Raw genomic sequence first — 25347 nt, forward strand, 5'->3', positions numbered from 1 at the left:
GTTGAATCTTCATTATATGACTACTGTCACTGGTATAAAACATGGGTAGAATCTCCGTTATACGACTACTGTCACTGGTATAAAACATGGGTAGAATCTCCGTTATTTGACTACTGTCACTGGTATAAAACATGGGTAGAATCTCCGTTATACGACTACTGTCACTGGTATAAAACATGGGTTGAATCTCCGTTATTTGACTACTGTCACTGGTATAAAACATGGGTAGAATCTCCATTATATGACTACTGTCACTGGTATAAAACATGGGTAGAATCTCCGTTATATGACTACTGTCACTGGTGTAAAACATGGGTAGAATCTCCGTTATATGACTACTGTCACTGGTATAAAACATGGGTAGAATCTCCGTTATATGACTATTGTCACTGGTGTAAAACATGGGTAGAATCTCTGTTATATGACTACTGCCACTGGTATAAAACATGGGTAGAATCTCCATTATATGACTACTGTCACTGGCATAAAACATGGGTAGAATCTCCATTATATGACTACTGTCACTGGTATAAAACATAGGTAGAATCTCCGTTATATGACTACTGTCACTGGTATAAAACATGGGTAAAATCTCTATTATATGACTACTGTCACTGGTATAAAACATGGGTAGAATCTATATTATATGACTACTGTCACTGGCATAAAACATGGGTAGAATCTCTGTTATATGACTACTGTCACTGGTATAAAACATGGGTTGAATCTCCGTTATATGACTACTGTCACTGGTATAAAACATGGGTAGAATCTCTATTATATGACTACTATCACTGGTATAAAACATGGGTAGAATCTCTGTTATATGACTACTGTCACTGGTATAAAACATGGGTAGAATCTCTGTTATATGACTACTGTCACTGGTATAAAACATGGGTAGAATCTCTGTTATATGACTACTGTCACTGGTATAAAACATGGGTAGAATCTCCGTTATATGACTACTGTCACTGGTATAAAACATGGGTAGAATCTCCATTATATGACTACTGTCACTGGTATAAAACATGGGTAGAATCTTCATTATATGACTACTGTCACTGGTATAAAACATGGGTAGAATCTCCGTTATACGACTACTGTCACTGGTATAAAACATGGGTAGAATCTCCGTTATTTGACTACTGTCACTGGTATAAAACATGGGTAGAATCTCCATTATATGACTACTGTCACTGGTATAAAACATGGGTAGAATCTCCTTTATATGATTACTGTCACTTGTATAAAACATGGGTAGAATCTCCGTTATATGACTATTGTCACTGGTATAAAACATAGGTAGAATCTCCATTATATGACTACTGTCACTGGTATAAAACATGGGTAGAATCTCCTTTATATGATTACTGTCACTGGTGTAAAACTTGGGTAGAATCTCCGTTATATGACTACTGTCCCTGGTATAAAACATGGGTAGAATCTCTGTTATATGACTACTGTCACTGGTATAAAACATGGGTAGAATCTCCGTTATATGACTACTGTCACTGGTATAAAACATGGGTAGAATCTCCATTATATGACTACTGTCACTGGTATAAAACATGGGTAGAATCTCCTTTATATGATTACTGTCACTTGTATAAAACATGGGTAGAATCTCCGTTATACGACTACTGTCACTGGTATAAAACATGGGTAGAATCTCCGTTATTTGACTACTGTCACTGGTATAAAACATGGGTAGAATCTCCATTATATGACTACTGTCACTGGTATAAAACATGGGTAGAATCTCCTTTATATGATTACTGTCACTTGTATAAAACATGGGTAGAATCTCCGTTATATGACTATTGTCACTGGTATAAAACATAGGTAGAATCTCCATTATATGACTACTGTCACTGGTATAAAACATGGGTAGAATCTCCTTTATATGATTACTGTCACTGGTGTAAAACTTGGGTAGAATCTCCGTTATATGACTACTGTCACTGGTATAAAACATGGGTATTTTCATTTCTCTTTGTTCACTGTTGGCAGTAGCTGAGTTGCCATTGTCACCCATACCTGAATAATACGGGTGCCTTCTCCCTTCCCTAAGATTATGTTGATTTTCAAATCTTTTTCTAATCTGATGTAGGTGATACCCTTTATCAATAAATTTCTTCTCTAAATCCAATAGCTCTGACTGAAAACCTACATCCGATGCATTCAGCCTGTATGCTCTCATCCCTTGCCCTTTTATCACATTCCTGAACACGTATTATGGAAGCATACTGTGCCTGTGTAGTAAGCTATTCCTGTGACAACTTTTCCTATCAACCCCTGTGTTGACTAGTCCATTGTTCAGCCTTTCAACATATACATCCAGATATTCTATCCTAGTTCTTGATGAGGTTATAGTAAACTTTAAATATTCAGTAGCTCCATTCAGCTGTTCAACAAATGTATTCAACCCCTCTATATCCCTTGGCCATATGAGGAAGAGGTCGTCCACAAAATGACGGTAAAGTCATATAACTCTCCCTTATGGTTCCATCTGAGAAAGGGTCTTCTCTTGCCAGAGGGCAAAAACATGTTGGCGTAGCTATTGGCTCATGATGTGCCCATAGCTATGCCATCCTTTTGTAAATATATAATGGTGTCAAATATAAATAAATTTTTCTCAAGAACTGTTTCTATCTGTACAGTGCTGTATTCATTGTGTCTTGTATGATATTCATGCATGGACTCAACTCTTATGGTGTTAGGTATGATGGTAAATAATGGCTGCGCATCTAGTGTGACCAAATGGAACTCTACACCACTTGATAATGTATTTGTGTAGGTATAGAGATCAACCAAGAATTGTTAACGGTCCCTTAAAACAAACATATTCTTCTCCAACACGGGACATAAAAACTTCTCTATATATAATGAGAAGGTTCAACACTTCCTGTTCTCACTTTGTTAACACTGTTGAGGTGGGCAACACGTTGATATAGTCTTTCACCCTGTTCATTTCGGGACCCGTTTTTGAAATCCAGTGTATCTTTGTCTAGGTTCACTCTCTTTTGTTGCAAGAGTTTCCTTTCATACACCATAATACTATACAATAACCCCTCCATCAATCAGTTAATGGCATGCTCTGGATATTTTTTATACAAACATTTCTACTGTTCTTTAATAGACTCCCTCAACCTATCCTCTTCTGGTTTGAAGAAGTCTATAAGCAAAGTCAAATATTTGGCGCTTACCTCCAGATTCAACTGTAGCCACTTGGTAAGTAAGTCCCTCTGGGAAGAGAAGACCCTTTCCCAGAAGGAACCATATGTGAGGTTTGTACAATGTTACTTCCTCATATGGCCAGGGGATATAGAGGGGTTGAATACATTTGCTGAACAGCTGAATGGAGCTACTGAATATTTAAAGTTTACTATAACCTCATCAAGAACTAGGATAGAATATCTGGATGTATATGTTGAAAGGCTGAGCAATGGACTAGTCAACACAAGGGTTTATAGGAAAAGTTGTCACAGGAACACCTTACTACACAGGCACAGTATGCTTCCATAATACGTGTTCAGGAATGTGATAAAAGGGCAAGGGATGAGAGCATCCAGGCTGAATGCATCGGATGAAAGCTTTCAGTTGGAACTATTGGATTTAAAGAAGAAATTTATTGATAGAGGGTATCACCTACATAAGATTACAAAGGGGTTTGAAAATCGACATAATAATAATAATAATAATAATAATAATAAGATTCTACCCATGTTTTATACCAGTAACAATAGTCATATAACGGAGATTCTAACCATGTTTTATACCAGTGACAGTAGTCATATAACGGAGATTCTACCCATGTTTTATACCAGTGACAGTAGTCATATAACGGAGATTCTACCCATGTTTTATACCAGTGACAGTAGTCATATAACGGAGATTCTACCCATGTTTTATACCAGTGACAGTAGTCATATAACAGAGATTCTACCCATGTTTTATACCAGTGACAGTAGTCATATAATAGCGATTCTACCCATGTTTTATACCAGTGACAGTAGTCATATAACGGAGATTCTACCCATGTTTTATACCAGTGACAGTAGTCATATAATGGAGATTCTACCCATGTTTTATGCCAGTGACAGTAGTCATATAATATAGATTCTACCCATGTTTTATACCAGTGACAGTAGTCATATAACGGAGATTCTACCCATGTTTTATACCAGTGACAGTAGTCATAAAACAGAGATTCTACCCATGTTTTATACCAGTGACAGTAGTCATATAATGGAGATTCTACCCATGTTTTATACCAGTGACAGTAGTCATATAATGGAGATTCTACCCATGCTTTATACCAGTGACAGTAGTCATATAATGGAGATTCTACCCATGTTTTATACCAGTGACAGTAGTCATATAATGGAGATTCTAAAGGAAAATTGGGGTATTTTGACAGTAGATCCAGTGCTTAGATAGATTTTAGGGAATGACCCTAAGTTCAGATCTAAAAATAAAGTAAATCTGAAGAGGCTGTTATGCCATCCTAGAAGTAGCTTGGATCATCCCATGTATGAGAACCTATGTACATATCCATGTGGTAAATGTAATTTTTGTAGACATTTAGACACCAGTGGATATTTTATACATCCTGATACTAATCAGATTTTTGAGTTTAACATCTCTGCAAATTGTCAAACACAGCACGTGGTATATTTGGCGACTTGTGTTCTATGCCATTCGTTTAACATAGGTAAAACAGACAGAGCTCTCAGGGATAGAATCAGAGAACACGTATACAGTATAAGAATAAAATCAAGTCATAATGCCCTGTCCAAAGACGTGATATCTAAGGGGATGAACATAGGTTCATGTTTATGTTAATAGACACTACTATACCTGGTCTACGTGAAGGAGATATTAGGAATTTAACAGAAAGCAGGCAGGTTAAGTGGATACTGACACTTTGAGCTGATGGGAGCAAGAGTCTCAATGAGAGGGCATCTTTGAAACCCACACTAAAGTCTAGAAGACTTCTAAGTAGCCAGCCATAAGTGCTATCTTATGGAATTATGATGGGAGGTTTTGCATAGCCTATAGTATCATGTCAGAACTATGCATCTGTGTTTCTCTTTATATATAGTTCCACTGTAGTTCAGTTGTTTTGGAAGCAGGACACATGTTTTCATATGAGTACGTATTGATACTTGCCTTATATGTGTATGTATCCTTAGAGAGGCATCCTGTTTAATATATGTACCATGGATAAATGTCTAGCTCATTTAGTGCTTTTAACATCTTTAAACAAAGCTTCCTCTTTGTGCTTTATAGAATATGTTATATGAGCTTATAGTTAAAATAGAGTTTTAGAATGATTGCTGCATGCCTCCAAATACACCATTTTTGTATTTAAGTATATTTTTCAGGGAGGCTATATGCAGTCTATTATTATGACAGATTGAAATCTAGCATTACTATAATTTACATACAGTTCTATCATATTTTGTTATCCAGGAAGTGAATATACATTTGCATGGGTTAGAATGTAATGCTTTATTCAAGTTTATATGTATGCTTTAGAAAAACAACTATTTATTTAGCATTTAAAGTTTTGTAAGTATGCTTAATTCCTTATATTTTATCAAACATATTAAATAGGTATGTACGTATACTTGTTTTAACATTACTGGGGTATGCCTTTAAATACAGCATTTCCTATTTTTAAATACATCTCTCAACCTGATTGGGCAATCGTATGCATATATAAGCTGTTTGTATTTGAATGTTTATTGTTGGTCTGAAGAAGCTGAATAGTGAAATCGCTTACCATTTTTATTTTTAATAAATTGTTTTATGGTCCGTCTACTGCATGGTTGTTTCACTGCTCTTTATAAAGTTGGATTGTGACAATCTAGTAAAATGCCAGATTATATCCTACATTAAAGCATATGTCAACATTTAGTAGGGATTCAAGGCTGGACTAATGGAGAGGAAGAAATGAGGCACTTACAGAACAGTCAGTTCATGTTCATTTCGATTTTTTATGCAGTAAAGCCATTTTTCTTTTGTCCTGTCTAAGATTTATTAAAACTTGTCACAAAATACACAGCCTGATGTGTTACAGTCTAATTTGAGACTATGTGAATATGTAAATGGTGACATTATTCAAGAGAACAGACATTTACCTTTATCACCTTTGGCATGCATTAACACAACAGAGCGACGCTTTCGCTTTACTGGTGCTGGACAGTCTGAAGCTGGAAAAAAGCAACAAAACAGAAATCCATTACAAATGAAAGCAACGTCTTCCTGAAAACCATAGTATAATGTTTCATATGTATTCCAAACTGTGCTGTGGCAACAATATTATTTTACAACACTTTCTGCAACCATTAATGTTTGTGTAAACAAGTAGTGTGTTTGTGCCATGGATATAAAACAAGAAGCATTAAATACACAACACTATCTAGAAACTGTGCCTGCAATTGATTTTGTATGTACTCTTTATGAATATACACTACAAAAACACAGATAGCAACAACATACAAGGACCAGCAGTGTATATATTTGAAGTTATATATCTAAATATGTTAATGTCTAGCAACAGGGCATTGCAAGTCAAACGGTAAACATATTTCTAGAAAAAGTATCCCAACAAACATTTAGATATTACACTTTGTCAGAAGTGAAAAATATATATTTATTTTTGAAAGCCCATATGGTTTGAAGTACAGAAAAATAATTGGTAATTAGAAAAATGGTTCAACTGCAATCTTCAGAAATGTCCTCACAGTAAGGCAATAAGCAGAAAACCTGGAGCTTTGAATACAGATATTCAGTTTCTTACTCAGTGAAAGCAGAATAATCATAAAGCCTGAAAGCACCAGACTTATGCATGCTGCTGAGGAAGAACATTTTTTAAATGTCTTGTTTTTCAAGAAGAGGAAATAGATAAAATAGCAGCAGTTACAAGAAAGATAATGAATTATTGTGAACCTAGAAAGAACTTGCCATGTATTCTCCATTTCTTACTCATAAGAACACAATATCCTACAGACACTGTAAAAAATTATAACAGTGAGATAAGATTTGAGCCAAAGACCATGAATATGGTGAGGTGCATGATTGATTAATAAGAAACAAAATAGTTTATGACATAAGAAATGTTCAAACTGGTGACAGACTTTCAGGTAAAAGCCATTGCCAGAAGGTGTGGAATGTTTGCGGAGTGAGTGACGTTAAATAGTTAACTAAAGAAACGACCAAAGACCAGCAGCAAGGACCAGCAATGCACTATCAACCACAAATGACAGAATTTGACCTAGGTTTCGTCTTTAATTCAGACTACTTCAGAAAAAACATAAAATGAACCACACCCTTCCATTTTATGATATACATACTTATTTACATAATAAATTTAATTAAACAGTCAATCACTCACACTCTATCTTAAAGCAGCAACACACAAATAATACATACAAAAAACTATTGGAATTATTACGAAGAAAAAAGAAAAAAGCAAATGTGAAAACTTATTCCAGAAAAACACATTAAAAAACTAACCACATGACACTTGAAATATGTGAATATATAAAATTATTAAAATATAACAATTTAAAAACAAACTTATATATATTCATGTTGTAAAAATAAAAAATATGTATAATATGATACTAAAAACCAAAAATGTGCTTCAGCCTTAAAATCGGGGCTACACTAATATGGTCATTAAGACCAGGATAAACAGTGGCATTCAACCTTAACTGCCATTTAGTTTCACACACGTCAAGATTGACATCAAGCACTGAACCCTGCACATCCTTATCAATTTTTTGAATGCCACAAAATTTAAATTCATGCCCATTATGAAATTCAATATGTCTATAAAGGGCATTTGTCTTTCTCATGTGCCTGATGTCCAAAATGTGTTCATTAATTCTATCCCTAAAAGCCCTACTCGTTTTTCCAACATAAAATGCAGGACATTGGCAACACTTAGCCAAATAAACTAAGATGAAACCTAGGTCAAATTCTATCATTTGTGGTTGATAGTGCATTGCTGGTCCTTGCTGCTGGTCTTTGGTCGTTTCTTGTTTTTTATTCTGTTTTTTTTGTTAATATGGAGACTGTTGAATCTGGTCCAGACATCATGGGACTTTTGGAATGTATCAACCAGCAATTAATTGACCATACTGCTCAAATTAAGCAGTTGGTGGACAAGCAGCAATGTGGTATGATTTTGGGTCCTAGTGTGGGTTCCACTGAATTGCTTTCCACCCAAGTTGCTTCTAGGAGTTCTTCTAGTGCTGGAAGTAATATGGGTCCTACAGAGGTGAATACTGGAGTGGGGACCCTAGGTCCAGTAAGGAGGACTAATGGTGTTGTTACCGCTTGTGAGAACTTGGACCCCTTGCAATGGAGGTCTAACAAATATAATTTTCAGCATGAATCACCGGTAGTTAATTCTACAAGATCTGCAGCTAAATCATTAACTGAACGTTTAAAAGATTTTGAGAAGAAGCTGTTTGCTATGAAAAAATTACAGATTGAAAATTCTTATTTTCATAAAAATATTGAGTTGGGTCTGGTTCCACGAGGGTTGAGAGCTTGGAAGTATCCTAATGGTGTTGAAGGGAAGGAAGAAATGATCGAAGAGATCCACTAATTATATGATAGAACTGGGCTTGAGTTGATGAACTTGATTATTAAATATAATGACCAATCAATTGCTCGTTTATTGTCTGAATTGGAGGGCGAAAACGAGTTTATTATGGCTGACTTAAATTTTGAACATTACCACATAAATTACACTAATATGTTGGCCAGTATTGACTCTTAATGTGCGGTCATTTATGAGAGAAAATCTCGTAAAATAAGTTGTGACATTAATGAATATAAATTCAAAAAAGTTTAGCCACTTTCTTTTGGCAATAACTTTAGTAACTATGTCCCCCCCTCCAATAGTGTCGTAGGACTTTTTGAAAAAATATGTGAGTTGGAAATTAGGGAATATATGAGTCAAAGGAATGTGAGAAGTAGAGGTAGAATGTTCGAAGAAGTTAATAATTTAACTAAGGACGAATCTGTCCTGTTAAGTGATTTAATTAATGATAGATCTATTCAAATCATGAAACCTGATAAGGGTAGTGGGATGGTTGTAATGGATTAGTATAGCTCCGATTTTAAGGCTGAAGCACATTTTTGGTTTTTAGTATCATATTATATATATTTTTTATTTTTACAACATGAATATATATAAGTTTGTTTTTAAATTGTTATATTTTAATAATTTTATATATTCACATATTTCAAGTGTCATGTGATTAGTTTTTTAATGTGTTTTTCTGGAATAAGTTTTCACATTTGCTTTTTTCTTTTTTCTTCGTAATAATTCCAATAGTTTTTTGTATGTATTATTTGTGTGTTGCTGCTTTAAGATGGAGTGTGAGTGATTGACTGTTTAATTAAATTTATTATGTAAATAAGTATGTATATTATAAAATGGAAGGGTGCGGTTCATTTTATGTTTTTTCTGAAGAAGTCTGAATTAAAGACAAAACCTAGGTCAGATTCTGTTGTTTGTGGTTGATAGGGCACTGCTGGTCCTTGGTGCTGGTCTTTGGTCGTTTCTTGTTTTTTTGTTCTGGTTTTTTGTCAATATGGAGAGAGTTAACTAAAGAAATATAACAGTGGAAGGTAAAATGTGATTCAAATACAAAAAATAAGATAAATAATAGTGAGAATGTTTTGTAATATTATTATATTATAATATTATTTGTAATATTAATTATCATAAACAGAGCCGTGTGGTACACAATAGTCTGACACAGTTAATATTCCCATGTTATATACTATGTGTAGCAGACATAGTTATACACATTAAAGGAAGCATTGTCCTGTATTAAGTCATTCGTAAAACTTAGCATTTATTTATTTATTTATTTATTTTTTAATCAAAGATAACTTTATTTAACATCAGTATAACAATTTACATTTCAGACAAAGAAAAAAATAGTTCAGTAGTAATGCGATAACTATAATGCATTTACCATTTTATAACTATATAGCACATTGGGTTAAACTAGTCCATTTGGCTAAACTGAAATTGCTCCCCATCTTCACTCCTTCTCCACACTTTCCAGCTTTCTTCATAAAGTAGCAAATAACATGAAAAAAAAAAAAAAAGAATCTTTCCTTTTGATTCACATGTATAAAATTATTTTATGAAAAATGCAGTTATATTCCTAAAATTGTTTCTGGTCCTTCATTTTAAAGTATGACATTTATAAGTTTTGCTTCCAATCTTTAAAAGAAGACTTCTAATTTTTAAAGATTATATCCAAGGGTATCACACTTTGGAGGGAGGGTGTAGCACTCTCCCATATCTGTAAATACCAGATGTAGGATATCTGTTCCCCTAGTAGGAGTGCAGATTAGCTGTTGCAGGTCATTTGCATTGACAAAGTCTAGAAATCTTTGGGATTGTGTGTTAGTGGTCACATATACCTCCCAATTAATGAAGGGGCAGTTAAAATCACCCCTTGAGTATGGTACTGGGCTGGATGGTGAGTGATTCTAGTAATTAAGGTATGATGTATGGGAGTCCTGGTTCATAGTGGGCGACCTGTAGCAAAGATATGGTAATGGATTTTTCCCATGGTTAGTTGGCCATGCAGTAGCTCAAGCATGCCATATTGCTTGACCATTCTTGAGGAGTGCTAATTCTATATGTAGATGGATACACCTCCTCCTTTTGCCCCTTCCAGTGCAGTGGGTGATCAGAACTTGTGAAATGCATTATAGCCATGCACTGCTGGGGTGTTTGTTGTGGCTTTGAACAATGTTTCAGTAGCTGCACAGATATCAGCATTTTCCAGGCTGAGGAGTGCTTCCAGGGAGTGTGGTTTCTTGTTGAGAATCCTAGCACTGAGCAGCAGTACCTTTAGTTTATCCTAAGTAAATTTTGCTATGTTGGAAAGCTTCTCTGTTTGGCAAAGCCTAAAAAAGGCACTATAGAGGTAGATACTATTTTGGCCAATATCCAAATGCCTAGAGATGACAGGTGAAGATAATCTCTGGCAAAATAGAATGACCTGTCAATCATGTCCTCCCAGGGTGATAAGTACTGGACACCTTTGGAATGACCCCAGTAGCTAAGATATTTACTAAAGTCAATCATTTTCTGTTGGCATTGTGACATCATCCTTGGATCAGTAGAATACGCTCAGTGCTAGGCTCATACCTGCCTGTGACACACATTCTGAGAGCCCAATCATGTCTCTCTTCATATAGTCCAGGGAGGTACATCTCAGGTAATTTACACTCACATGGACTCTGCCAAGTCATCCTGGTACTTGAGGTTTAGTGACCTGAGTGCATGTATGATCCTTATCCAGCCTGGTGAGAAGAATATCAATGTGTCTCACAATGGAGTCTCCTATGACCCAAATATTAGGCTGTGTCATGTTATACCTTATAGGGTTGGCAGTTGAGATACAATGAGATGTGGCTTTATGTGTTGTGGTGGGAGTTGTCTTACTTGTGTGCAGACAGAGTTTCTGAGGACTGTATCTGAGAGGCCTTTGAGGTTTGAGTAGGTTACATGTGAGCATCTCCACGTATGTGGGTCTGTGTGTCTGGTCCTTTGTAAGTGCAGTGAGTGTTTTGTGTGTGTTGCTGACCACCTGGTTGGTGTTTTTGTGTCTGTATGTGAGTCTAGCCTCCAGTTGCATTGTGTAACTACATGTCTCACATACTATATTCTTCTGTTTCAGAATTAAATGGTTGTCAATGTGCATGAGGTAATTGCTACATTGTTTCAGGATACCCATGACTACCAAGCTTGATGCAGAGACAGCAGGAAAGTGACTATCTGTCGTTGCAGATCCTTAATATGTACTTTACAAGGGGAAAAGAATTGGAGTGTGGCGGGGGTGTTTGCAACCGGATGAGAGATGGGTGCTAACTTAGTGTAAACTACAGCTAACCTATCTGGCAATAACACCCAGCGCACATATGAATTGCTCTTTGAGCAGCGATAATTCTGAGTGCTCTAATAATGTAATCTGGAGCTAACTAAATGCAGCAATGCTGCTCAGCACACAAACTATTCACTCCTTGAGTAGCGCGGAAGTGTGGAAATTTTCATGGCTAGTTTTTATACCGAAAATATAACTTCTAATGATTGTGTACATACAGGGCATCACCACTAACTGCACAAAGAGTAGTGTTGGGCAAATGTGAGGCTTATATACAAGCAGAAAAAAGCAAGTTGTAAACTAGGTATGTGCACAGACCAGTCAAGTAAGCACACAGTGCACAGACCAATCAAATAAGCACACAGTGAGCATTTCACCTGTAATTCCCAGCTCAGATAGGTGAGATCAGCCCTATTCTGCCACAAGAGTGCAGACTTTGACCGTCTTAATGTAAAATGACTGGTTTGGAGCCCAAGTGCTAGGAAACCACAAAAATGGATGCCTACGTGCACTGAAAACAGTAGGTAGAGTGTATTTAGGGTACAACAAATCCATCCTTTACAGTAGCAGAAAAATGCAACTTAAAACTCTAGGTAGGGGCAGGAAAAACAATAAATAGCACAGAAATCTTTGCAAATAGAATGAAAACAAGAAACACAAGTGCAAAATAATACTGAATTATGCTTTTCCTTGCTAAGAATGGCTTCAGATGCAAGCAAAATATCTCAAACTCTCTGGCATCATCGTCAAATGATGAGCAGCTCTGGGTGACTATTTACCAGGCATACATCTGGAAATTTGTGTCAGAAATGTGATCTTTTTTGTAATTTCCTGTAGAGAAACACTATACCATAAGCCATTATTAGGTTCATAGCTGAATACTAGGCTAACTGCCCTGAAAGGCCATTTAAAGCATAGCCAATAACCCAAGATCAGACTCAAAGCCTGTACCTTGTGTCTATGAGGCAATAACCTTACCCGTTATGCAAAACCCTTCTCCCTAATAAAAATTCTATTTCTTAATCACGTAGACCCACTGGGTACACAGCCTATTTTCAGAGGAAACCGAGAGCTGTGTCTGGTTAAGTGACTTACTCAGGGAGCAAATGATGTCTGAGGGAATCAAACCCTGTACCACAGGAACTAAAGCTTGTACTGTAACCTCTGCACCAGCTGGGGAATCAAACCCTGTACCATAGGAACTAAAGCTTGTACTGTAACCCCTGCACCAGCTGGGGAATCAAACCCTGTACCATAGGAACTAAAGCTTGTACTGTAACCCCTGCACCAGCTGGGGAATCAAACCCTGTACCATAGGAACTAAAGCTTGTACTGTAACCTCTGCACCAGCTGGGGAATCAAACCCTGTACCATAGGAACTAAAGCTTGTACTGTAACCTCTGCACCAGCTGGGGAATCAAACACTGTACCATAGGAACTAAAGCTTGTACTGTAACCCCTGCACCAGCTGGGGAATCAAACCCTGTACCATAGGAACTAAAGCCTGTACTGTAACCCCTGCACCAGCTGGGGAATCAAACCCTGTACCATAGGAACTAAAGCTTGTACTGTAACCTCTGCACCAGCTGGGGAATCAAACCCTGTACCATAGGAACTAAAGCTTGTACTGTAACCTCTGCACCAGCTGGGGAATCAAATCCTGTACCATAGGAACTAAAGCTTGTACTGTAACCTCTGCACCAGCTGGGGAATCAAACCCTGTACCATAGGAACTAAAGCTTGTACTGTAACCCCTGCACCAGCTGGGGAATCAAACCCTGTACCATAGGAACTAAAGCTTGTACTGTAACCTCTGCAGCAGCTGGGGAATCAAACCCTGTACCATAGGAACTAAAGCTTGTACTGTAACCTCTGCACCAGCTGGGGAATCAAACCCTGTACCATAGGAACTAAAGCTTGTACTGTAACCTCTGCACCAGCTGGGGAATCAAACCCTGTACCATAGGAACTAAAGCTTGTACTGTAACCTCTGCACCAGCTGTCAGTTATTGAAGGTACTAACTAATGACACACTATCATGCCACATGTCATTTCATAGGGACTGTAAACTCTGCAGCAGCTGTCAGTTATTGAAGGTACTAACTAATGACACACTATCATGCCACATGTCATTTCATAGGGACTGTAACCTCTGCAGCAGCCGTCAGTTATTGAAGGTACTAACTAATGACACACTATCATGCCACATGTCATTTCATAGGGACTGTAACCTCTGCACCAGCTGTCAGTTAATGAAGGTACTAACTAATGACACACCATCATGCCACATGTCATTTCATAGGGACTGTAACCTCTGCACCAGCTGTCAGTTATTGAAGGTACTAACTAATGACACACTATCATGCCACATGTCATTTCATAGGGACTGTAACCTCTGCACCAGCTGTCAGTTATTGAAGGTACTAACTAATGACACACCATCATGCCACATGTCATTTCATAGGGACTGTAACCTCTGCACCAGCTGTCAGTTATTGAAGGTACTAACTAATGACACACTATCATGCCACATGTCATTTCATAGGGACTGTAACCTCTGCAGCAGCAGTCAGTTATTGAAGGTACTTACTAATGACACACTATCATGCCATATGTCATTTCATAGGGACTGTAACCTCTGCACCAGCTGTCAGTTATTGAAGGTACTAACTAATGACACTCTATCATGCCACGTGTCATTTCATAGGGACTGTAACCTCTGCACCAGCTGTCAGTTATTGAAGGTACTAACTAATGACACACTATCATGCCACATGTCATTTCATAGGGACTGTAACTTCTGCAGCAGCTGTCAGTTATTGAAGGTACTAACTAATGACACACCATCATGCCACATGTCATTTCATAGGGACTGTAACCTCTGCACCAGCTGTCAGTTATTGAAGGTACTAACTAATGACACACTATCATGCCACATGTCATTTCATAGGGACTGTAACCCCTGCAGCAGCTGTCAGTTATTGAAGGTACTAACTAGTGACACACTATCATGCCACATGTCATTTCACAGGGACTGTAACCTCTGCAGCAGCTGTCAGTTATTGAAGGTACTAACTAATGACACACTATCATGCCACATGTCATTTCATAGGGACTGTAACCTCTGCACCAGCTGTCAGTTATTGAAGGTACTAACTAATGACACACTATCATGCCACATGTCATTTCACAGGGACTGTAACCTCTGCACCAGCTGTCAGTTATTGAAGGTACTAACTAATGACACACTATCATGCCACATGTCATTTCATAGGGACTGTAACCCCTGCAGCAGCTGTCAGTTATTGAAGGTACTAACTAATGACACACTATCATGTCACAAGTCATTTCATAGGGACTGTAACCTCTGCAGCAGCTGTCAGTTATTGAAGGTACTAACTAGTGACACACTATCATGCCACATGTCATTTCATAGGGACTGTAACCTCTGCAGCAGCTGTCAGTTATTGAAGGTACTAACTAATGACACACTATCATGCCACGTCATTTCATAGGGACTGTAACCTCTGCAGCAGCTGTCAGTTATTGAAGGTACTAACTAATGACACACTATCATGCCACAAGTCATTTCATAGGGACTGTAACCTCTGCACCAGCTGACAGTTATTGAAGGTACTAACTAATGACACACTATCATGCCACATGTCATTTCATAGGGACTGTAACCTCTGCACCAGCTGTCAGTTATTGAAGGTACTAACTAATGACACACTATCATGCCACATGTCATTTCATAGGGACTGTAACCTCTGCACCAGCTGTCAGTTATTGAAGGTACTAACTAATGACACACTATCATGCCACATGTCATTTCATAGGGACTGTAACCTCTGCAGCAGCTGTCAGTTATTGAAGGTACTAACTAATGACACACTATCATGCCACATGTCATTTCATAGGGACTGTAACCCCTGCAGTAGCTGTCTGTTATTGAAGGTACTAACTAATGACACACCATCATGCCACATGTCATTTCACAGGGACTGTAACCTCTGCACCAGCTGTCAGTTATTGAAGGTACTAACTAATGACACACTATCATACCACATGTCATTTCATAGGGACTGTAACCTCTGCACCAGCTGTCAGTTATTGAAGGTACTAACTAATGACACACTATCATGTCACAAGTCATTTCACAGGGACTGTAACCTCTGCACCAGCTGTCAGTTATTGAAGGTACTAACTAATGAAACACTATCATGCCACATGTCATTTCATAGGGACTGTAACCTCTGCACCAGCTGTCAGTTATTGAAGGTACTAACTAAGGACACACTATCATGCCACATGTCATTTCATTGGGACTGTAACCTCTGCAGCAGCTGTCAGTTATTGAAGGTACTAACTAATGACACACTATCATGCCACATGTCATTTCACAGGGACTGTAACCCCTGCAGCAGCTGTCAGTTATTGAAGGTACTAACTAATGACACACTATCATGCCACATGTCATTTCATAGGGACTGTAACCTCTGCACCAGCTGTCAGTTATTGAAGGTACTAACTAATGACACACTATCATGCCACATGTCATTTCATAGGGACTGTAACCTCTGCACCAGCTGTCAGTTATTGAAGGTACTAACTAATGACACACTATCATGCCACGTGTCATTTCATAGGGACTGTAACCTCTGCAGCAGCTGTCAGTTATTGAAGGTACTAACTAATGACACACTATCATGCCACGTGTCATTTCATAGGGACTGTAACCCCTGCAGCAGCTGTCTGTTATTGAAGGTACTAACTAATGACACACTATCATGCCACGTGTCATTTCATAGGGACTGTAACCCCTAAAGCAGCTGTCTGTTATTGAAGGTACTAACTAATGACACACCATCATGCCACATGTCATTTCACAGGGACTGTAACCTCTGCACCAGCTGTCAGTTATTGAAGGTGCTAACTAATGACACACTATCATACCACATGTCATTTCATAGGGACTGTAACCTCTGCACCAGCTGTCAGTTATTGAAGGTACTAACTAATGACACACTATCATGTCACAAGTCATTTCACAGGGACTGTAAACTCTGCACCAGCTGTCAGTTATTGAAGGTACTAACTAATGACACACTATCATGCCACATGTCATTTCATAGGGACTGTAACCTCTGAAGCAGCTGTCAGTTATTGAAGGTACTAACTAATGACACACTATCATGCCACATGTCATTCCATAGGGACTGTAACCTCTGCACCAGCTGTCAGTTATTGAAGGTACTAACTAATGACACACTATCATGCCACATGTCATTTCACAGGGACTGTAACCCCTGCAGCAGCTGACAGTTATTGAAGGTACTAACTAATGACACACTATCATGCCACATGTGATTTCATAGGGACTGTAACCCCTGCAGCAGCTGTCAGTTATTGAAGGTACTAACTAATGACACAATATCATGCCACATGTCATTTCATAGGGACTGTAACCTCTGCAGCAGCTGTCAGTTATTGAAGGTACTAACTAATGACACACTATCATGCCACATGTCATTTCATAGGGACTGTAACCCCTGCAGCAGCTGTCAGTTATTGAAGGTACTAACTAGTGACACACTATCATGCCACATGTCATTTCATAGGGACTGTAACCTCTGCACCAGCTGTCAGTTATTGAAGGTACTAACTAATGACACACTATCATGCCACATGTCATTTCATAGGGACTGTAACCTCTGCACCAGCTGTCAGTTATTGAATTTACTAACTAATGACACACTATCATGCCACATGTCATTTCATAGGGACTGTAACCTCTGCACTAGCTGTCAGTTATTGAAGGTACTAACTAGTGACACACTATCATGCCACATGTCATTTCATAGGGACTGTAACCTCTGCACCAGCTGTCAGTTATTGAAGGTACTAACTAATGCACACTATCATGCCACATGTCATTTCACAAGGACAGTAACCTCTGCAGCAGCTGTCAGTTATTGAAGGTACTAACTAATGACACACTATCATGCCACATGTCATTTCATAGGGACTGTAACCTCTGCAGCAGCTGTCAGTTATTGAAGGTACTAACTAATGACACACTATCATGCCACATGTCATTTCATAGGGACTGTAACCTCTGCAGCAGCTGTCAGTTATTGAAGGTACTAACTAATGACACACTATCATGCCACATGTCATTTCATAGGGACTGTAACCTCTGCAGCAGCTGTCAGTTATTGAAGGTACTAACTAATGACACACTATCATGCCACGTGTCATTTCATAGGGAGTGTAACCTCTGCAGCAGCTGTCAGTTATTGAAGGTACTAGCTAATGACACACTATCATGCCACGTGTCATTTCATAGGGACTGTAACCCCTGCAGCAGCTGTCAGTTATTGAAGGTACTAACTAATGACACACTATCATGCCACATGTCATTTCATAGGGACTGTAACCTCTGCACCAGCTGTCAGTTATTGAAGGTACTAACTAATGACACACTATTATGCCACATGTCATTTCATAGGGACTGTAACCTCTGCACCAGCTGTCAGTTATTGAAGGTACTAACTAATGACACACTATCATGCCACATGTCATTTCATAAGGGACTTTACCCTCTGCAACAGCTGTCAGTTATTGAAGGTACTAACTAATGACACACTATCATGCCACATGTCATTTCACAGGGACTGTAACCTCTGCACCAGCTGTCAGTTATTGAAGGTACTAACTAATGACACACTATCATGCCACATGTCATTTTATAGGGACTGTAACCTCTGCAGCAGCTGTCAGTTATTGAAGGTACTAACTAATGACACACTATCATGCCACATGTCATTTCATAGGGACTGTAACCTCTGCAGCAGCTGTCAGTTATTGATGGTACTAACTAATGACACACCATCATGCCAGATGTCATTTCACAGGGACTGTAACCTCTGCAGCAGCTGTCAGTTATTGAAGGTACTAACTAATGACACACTATCATGCCACATGTCATTTCATAGGGACTGTAACCTCTGCAGCAGCTGTCAGTTATTGAAGGTACTAACTAATGACACACTATCATGCCACATGTCATTTCATAGGGACTGTAACCTCTGCAGCAGCTGTCAGTTATTGAAGGTACTAACTAATGACACACTATCATGCCACATGTCATTTCATAGGGACTGTAACCTCTGCAGCAGCTGTCAGTTATTGAAGGTACTACCTAATGACACACTATCATGCCACATGTCATTTCATAGGGACTGTAACCCCTGCAGCAGCTGTCAGTTATTGAAGGTACTAACTAATGACACACTATCATGCCACATGTCATTCCATAGGGACTGTAACCTCTGCAGCAGCTGTCAGTTATTGAAGGTACTAACTAGTGACACACTATCATGCCACATGTCATTTCATAGGGACTGTAACCTCTGCACCAGCTGTCAGTTATTGAAGGTACTAACTAATGACACACTATCATGCCACATGTCATTTCACAGGGACTGTAACCTCTGCAGCAGCTGTCAGTTATTGAAGGTACTAACTAATGACACACTATCATGCCACATGTCATTTCACAGGGACTGTAACCTCTGCAGCAGCTGTCAGTTATTGAAGGTACTAGCTAGTGACACACTATCATGCCACATGTCATTTCATTGGGACTGTAACCTCTGCAGCAGCTGTCAGTTATTGAAGGTACTAACTAATGACACACTATCATGCCACATGTCATTTCTTAGGGACTGTAACCTCTGCACCAGCTGTCAGTTATTGAAGGTACTAACTAATGACACACTATCATGCCACATGTCATTTCACAGGGACTGTAACCTCTGCAGCAGCTGTCAGTTATTGAAGGTACTAACTAATGACACACTATCATGCCACATGTCATTTCATATGGACTGTAACCTCTGCAGCAGCTGTCAGTTATTGAAGGTACTAACTAATGACACACTATCATGCCACATGTCATTTCACAGGGACTGTAACCTCTGCAGCAGCTGTCAGTTATTGAAGGTACTAACTAATGACACACTATCATGCCACATGTCATTTCACAGGGACTGTAACCTCTGCAGCAGCTGTCAGTTATTGAAGGTACTAACTAATGACACACTATCATGCCACATGTCATTTCATAGGGACTGTAACCTCTGCAGCAGCTGTCAGTTATTGAAGGTACTAACTAATGACACACTATCATGCCACATGTCATTTCATAGGGACTGTAACCCCTGCAGTAGCTGTCTGTTATTGAAGGTACTAACTAATGACACACCATCATGCCACATGTCATTTCACAGGGACTGTAACCTCTGCACCAGCTGTCAGTTATTGAAGGTACTAACTAATGACACACTTTCATACCACATGTCATTTCATAGGGACTGTAACCTCTGCACCAGCTGTCAGTTATTGAAGGTACTAACTAATGACACACTATCATGTCACAAGTCATTTCACAGGGACTGTAACCTCTGCACCAGCTGTCAGTTATTGAAGGTACTAACTAATGACACACTATCATGCCACATGTCATTTCATAGGGACTGTAACCTCTGCACCAGCGGTCAGTTATTGAAGGTACTAACTAAGGACACACTATCATGCCACATGTCATTTCATTGGGACTGTAACCTCTGCAGCAGCTGTCAGTTATTGAAGGTACTAACTAATGACACACTATCATGCCACATGTCATTTCACAGGGACTGTAACCCCTGCAGCAGCTGTCAGTTATTGAAGGTACTAACTAATGACACACTATCATGCCACATGTCATTTCATAGGGACTGTAACCTCTGCACCAGCTGTCAGTTATTGAAGGTACTAACTAATGACACACTATCATGCCACATGTCATTTCATAGGGACTGTAACCTCTGCACCAGCTGTCAGTTATTGAAGGTACTAACTAATGACACAGTATCATGCCGCGTGTCCTTTCATAGGGACTGTAACCTCTGCAGCAGCTGTCAGTTATTGAAGGTACTAACTAATGACACACTATCATGCCACGTGTCATTTCATAGGGACTGTAACCCCTGCAGCAGCTGTCTGTTATTGAAGGTACTAACTAATGACACACCATCATGCCACATGTCATTTCACAGGGACTGTAACCTCTGCACCAGCTGTCAGTTATTGAAGGTGCTAACTAATGACACACTATCATACCACATGTCATTTCATAGGGAGTGTAACCTCTGCACCAGCTGTCAGTTATTGAAGGTACTAACTAATGACACACTATCATGTCACAAGTCATTTCACAGGGACTGTAAACTCTGCACCAGCTGTCAGTTATTGAAGGTACTAACTAATGACACACTATCATGCCACATGTCATTTCATAGGGACTGTAACCTCTGAAGCAGCTGTCAGTTATTGAAGGTACTAACTAATGACACACTATCATGCCACATGTCATTTCATAGGGACTGTAACCTCTGCACCAGCTGTCAGTTATTGAAGGTACTAACTAATGACACACTATCATGCCACATGTCATTTCACAGGGACTGTAACCCCTGCAGCAGCTGACAGTTATTGAAGGTACTAACTAATGACACACTATCATGCCACATGTCATTTCATAGGGACTGTAACCCCTGCAGCAGCTGTGAGTTATTGAAGGTACTAACGAATGACACAATATCATGCCACATGTCATTTCATAGGGACTGTAACCTCTGCAGCAGCTGTCAGTTATTGAAGGTACTAACTAATGACACACTATCATGCCACATGTCATTTCATAGGGACTGTAACCCCTGCAGCAGCTGTCAGTTATTGAAGGTACTAACTAGTGACACACTATCATGCCACATGTCATTTCATAGGGACTGTAACCTCTGCACCAGCTGTCAGTTATTGAAGGTACTAACTAATGACACACTATCATGCCACATGTCATTTCATAGGGACTGTAACCTCTGCACCAGCTGTCAGTTATTGAATTTACTAACTAATGACACACTATCATGCCACATGTCATTTCATAGGGACTGTAACCTCTGCACTAGCTGTCAGTTATTGAAGGTACTAACTAGTGACACACTATCATGCCACATGTCATTTCATAGGGACTGTAACCTCTGCACCAGCTGTCAGTTATTGAAGGTACTAACTAATGCACACTATCATGCCACATGTCATTTCCCAAGGACTGTAACCTCTGCAGCAGCTGTCAGTTATTGAAGGTACTAACTAATGACACACTATCATGCCACATGTCATTTCATAGGGACTGTAACCTCTGCAGCAGCTGTCAGTTATTGAAGGTACTAACTAATGACACACTATCATGCCACATGTCATTTCATAGGGACTGTAACCTCTGCAGCAGCTGTCAGTTATTGAAGGTACTAACTAATGACACACTATCATGCCACGTGTCATTTCATAGAGAGTGTAACCTCTGCAGCAGCTGTCAGTTATTGAAGGTACTAGCTAATGACACCCTATCATGCCACGTGTCATTTCATAGGGACTGTAACCCCTGCAGCAGCTGTCAGTTATTGAAGGTACTAACTAATGACACACTATCATGCCACATGTCATTTCATAGGGACTGTAACCTCTGCACCAGCTGTCAGTTATTGAAGGTACTAACTAATGACACACTATTATGCCACATGTCATTTCATAGGGACTGTAACCTCTGCACCAGCTGTCAGTTATTGAAGGTACTAACTAATGACACACTATCATGCCACGTGTCATTTCATAGGGACTTTACCCTCTGCACCAGCTGTCAGTTATTGAAGGTACTAACTAATGACACACTATCATGCCACATGTCATTTCACAGGGACTGTAACCTCTGCACCAGCTGTCAGTTATTGAAGGTACTAACTAGTGACACACTATCATGCCACATGTCATTTCATTGGGACTGTAACCTCTGCAGCAGCTGTCAGTTATTGAAGGTACTAACTAATGACACACTATCATGTCACATGTCATTTCATAGGGACTGTAACCTCTGCAGCAGCTGTCAGTTATTGAAGGTACTAACTAATGACACATCATCATGCCAGATGTCATTTCACAGGGACTGTAACCTCTGCAGCAGCTGTCAGTTATTGAAGGTACTAACTAATGACACACTATCATGCCACATGTCATTTCATAGGGACTGTAACCTCTGCAGCAGCTGTCAGTTATTGAAGGTACTAACTAATGACACACTATCATGCCACATGTCATTTCATAGGGACTGTAACCTCTGCAGCAGCTGTCAGTTATTGAAGGTACTAACTAATGACACACTATCATGCCACATGTCATTTCATAGGGAGTGTAACCTCTGCAGCAGCTGTCAGTTATTGAAGGTACTACCTAATGACACACTATCATGCCACATGTCATTTCATAGGGACTGTAACCCCTGCAGCAGCTGTCAGTTATTGAAGGTACTAACTAATGACACACTATCATGCCACATGTCATTTCATAGGGACTGTAACCTCTGCAGCAGCTGTCAGTTATTGAAGGTACTAACTAGTGACACACTATCATGCCACATGTCATTTCATAGGGACTGTAACCTCTGCACCAGCTGTCAGTTATTGAAGGTACTAACTAATGACACACTATCATGCCACATGTCATTTCACAGGGACTGTAACCTCTGCAGCAGCTGTCAGTTATTGAAGGTACTAACTAATGACACACTATCATGCCACATGTCATTTCACAGGGACTGTAACCTCTGCAGCAGCTGTCAGTTATTGAAGGTACTAACTAGTGACACACTATCATGCCACATGTCATTTCATTGGGACTGTAACCTCTGCAGCAGCTGTCAGTTATTGAAGGTCCTAACTAATGACACACTATCATGCCACATGTCATTTCTTAGGGACTGTAACCTCTGCACCAGCTGTCAGTTATTGAAGGTACTAACTAATGACACACTATCATGCCACATGTCATTTCACAGGGACTGTAACCTCTGCAGCAGCTGTCAGTTATTGAAGGTACTAACTAATGACACACTATCATGCCACATGTGATTTCATAGGGACTGTAACCTCTGCAGCAGCTGTCAGTTATTGAAGGTACTAACTAATGACACACTATCATGCCACATGTCATTTCACAGGGACTGTAACCTCTGCAGCAGCTGTCAGTTATTGAAGGTACTAACTAATGACACACTATCATGCCACATGTCATTTCACAGGGACTGTAACCTCTGCAGCAGCTGTCAGTTATTGAAGGTACTAACTAATGACACACTATCATGCCACATGTCATTTCATAGGGACTGTAACCTCTGCAGCAGCTGTCAGTTATTGAAGGTACTAACTAATGACACACTATCATGCCACGTGTCATTTCATAGGGACTGTAACCCCTGCACCAGCTGTCAGTTATTGAAGGTACTAACTAATGACACACTATCATGCCACATGTCATTTCATAGGGACTGTAACCTCTGCAGCAGCTGTCAGTTATTGAAGGTACTAACTAATGACACACTATCATGCCACATGTCATTTCATAGGGACTGTAACCTCTGCAGCAGCTGTCAGTTATTGAAGGTACTAACTAATGACACACTATCATGCCACATGTCATTTCATAGGGACTGTAACCTCTGCAGCAGCTGTCAGTTATTGAAGGTACTAACCAATGACACACTATCATGCCACATGTCATTTCATAGGGACTGTAACCCCTGCAGCAGCTGTCAGTTATTGAAGGTACTAACTAGTGACACACTATCATGCCACATGTCATTTCATAGGGACTGTAACCTCTGCAGCAGCTGTCAGTTATTGAAGGTACTAACTAGTGGCACACTATCATGCCACATGTCATTTCACAGGGACTGTAACCTCTGCACCAGCTGTCAGTTATTGAAGGTACTAACTAATGACACACTATCATGTCACATGTCATTTCACAGGGACTGTAACCTCTGCAGCAGCTGTCAGTTATTGAAGGTACTAACTAGTGACACACTATCATGCCACATGTCATTTCACAGGGACTGTAACCTCTGCACCAGCTGTCAGTTATTGAAGGTACTAACTAGTGACACACTATCATGCCACATGTCATTTCATAGGGACTGTAACCTCTGCACCAGCTGTCAGTTATTGAAGGTACTAACTAATGACACACTATCATGCCACATGTCATTTCACAGGGACTGTAACCTCTGCACCAGCTGTCAGTTATTGAAGGTACTAACTAATGACACACTATCATGCCACATGTCATTTCACAGGGACTGTAACCTCTGCACCAGCTGTCAGTTATTGAAGGTACTATCTAATGACACACTATCATGCCACATGTCATTTCATAGGGACTGTAACCTCTGCAGCAGCTGTCAGTTATTGAAGGTACTAACTAATGACACGCTATCATGCCACATGTCATTTCACAGGGACTGTAA

At 39.3% G+C, this 25347-nt stretch overlaps 1 protein-coding gene across 1 annotated transcript in view; it reads right to left on the reverse strand.

Annotated features, from left to right (window-relative positions):
- The window catches only part of LOC122812307 (complement C3-like), a 2177376-nt gene that overhangs the window by 1294540 nt on the left and 857489 nt on the right, over positions 1-25347 (reverse strand). The window contains exon 16 of the mRNA XM_044084710.1: positions 6150-6221. Within this exon, the coding sequence (XP_043940645.1) occupies positions 6150-6221 (72 nt within the window). The remainder of the gene's footprint in view (positions 1-6149; positions 6222-25347) is intronic.

Source organism: Protopterus annectens, chromosome 9.part0 (assembly GCF_019279795.1).
Source record: "Protopterus annectens isolate FY-2018-M chromosome 9.part0, PAN1.0, whole genome shotgun sequence".
Lineage (NCBI taxonomy): Eukaryota > Metazoa > Chordata > Ceratodontiformes > Protopteridae > Protopterus > Protopterus annectens.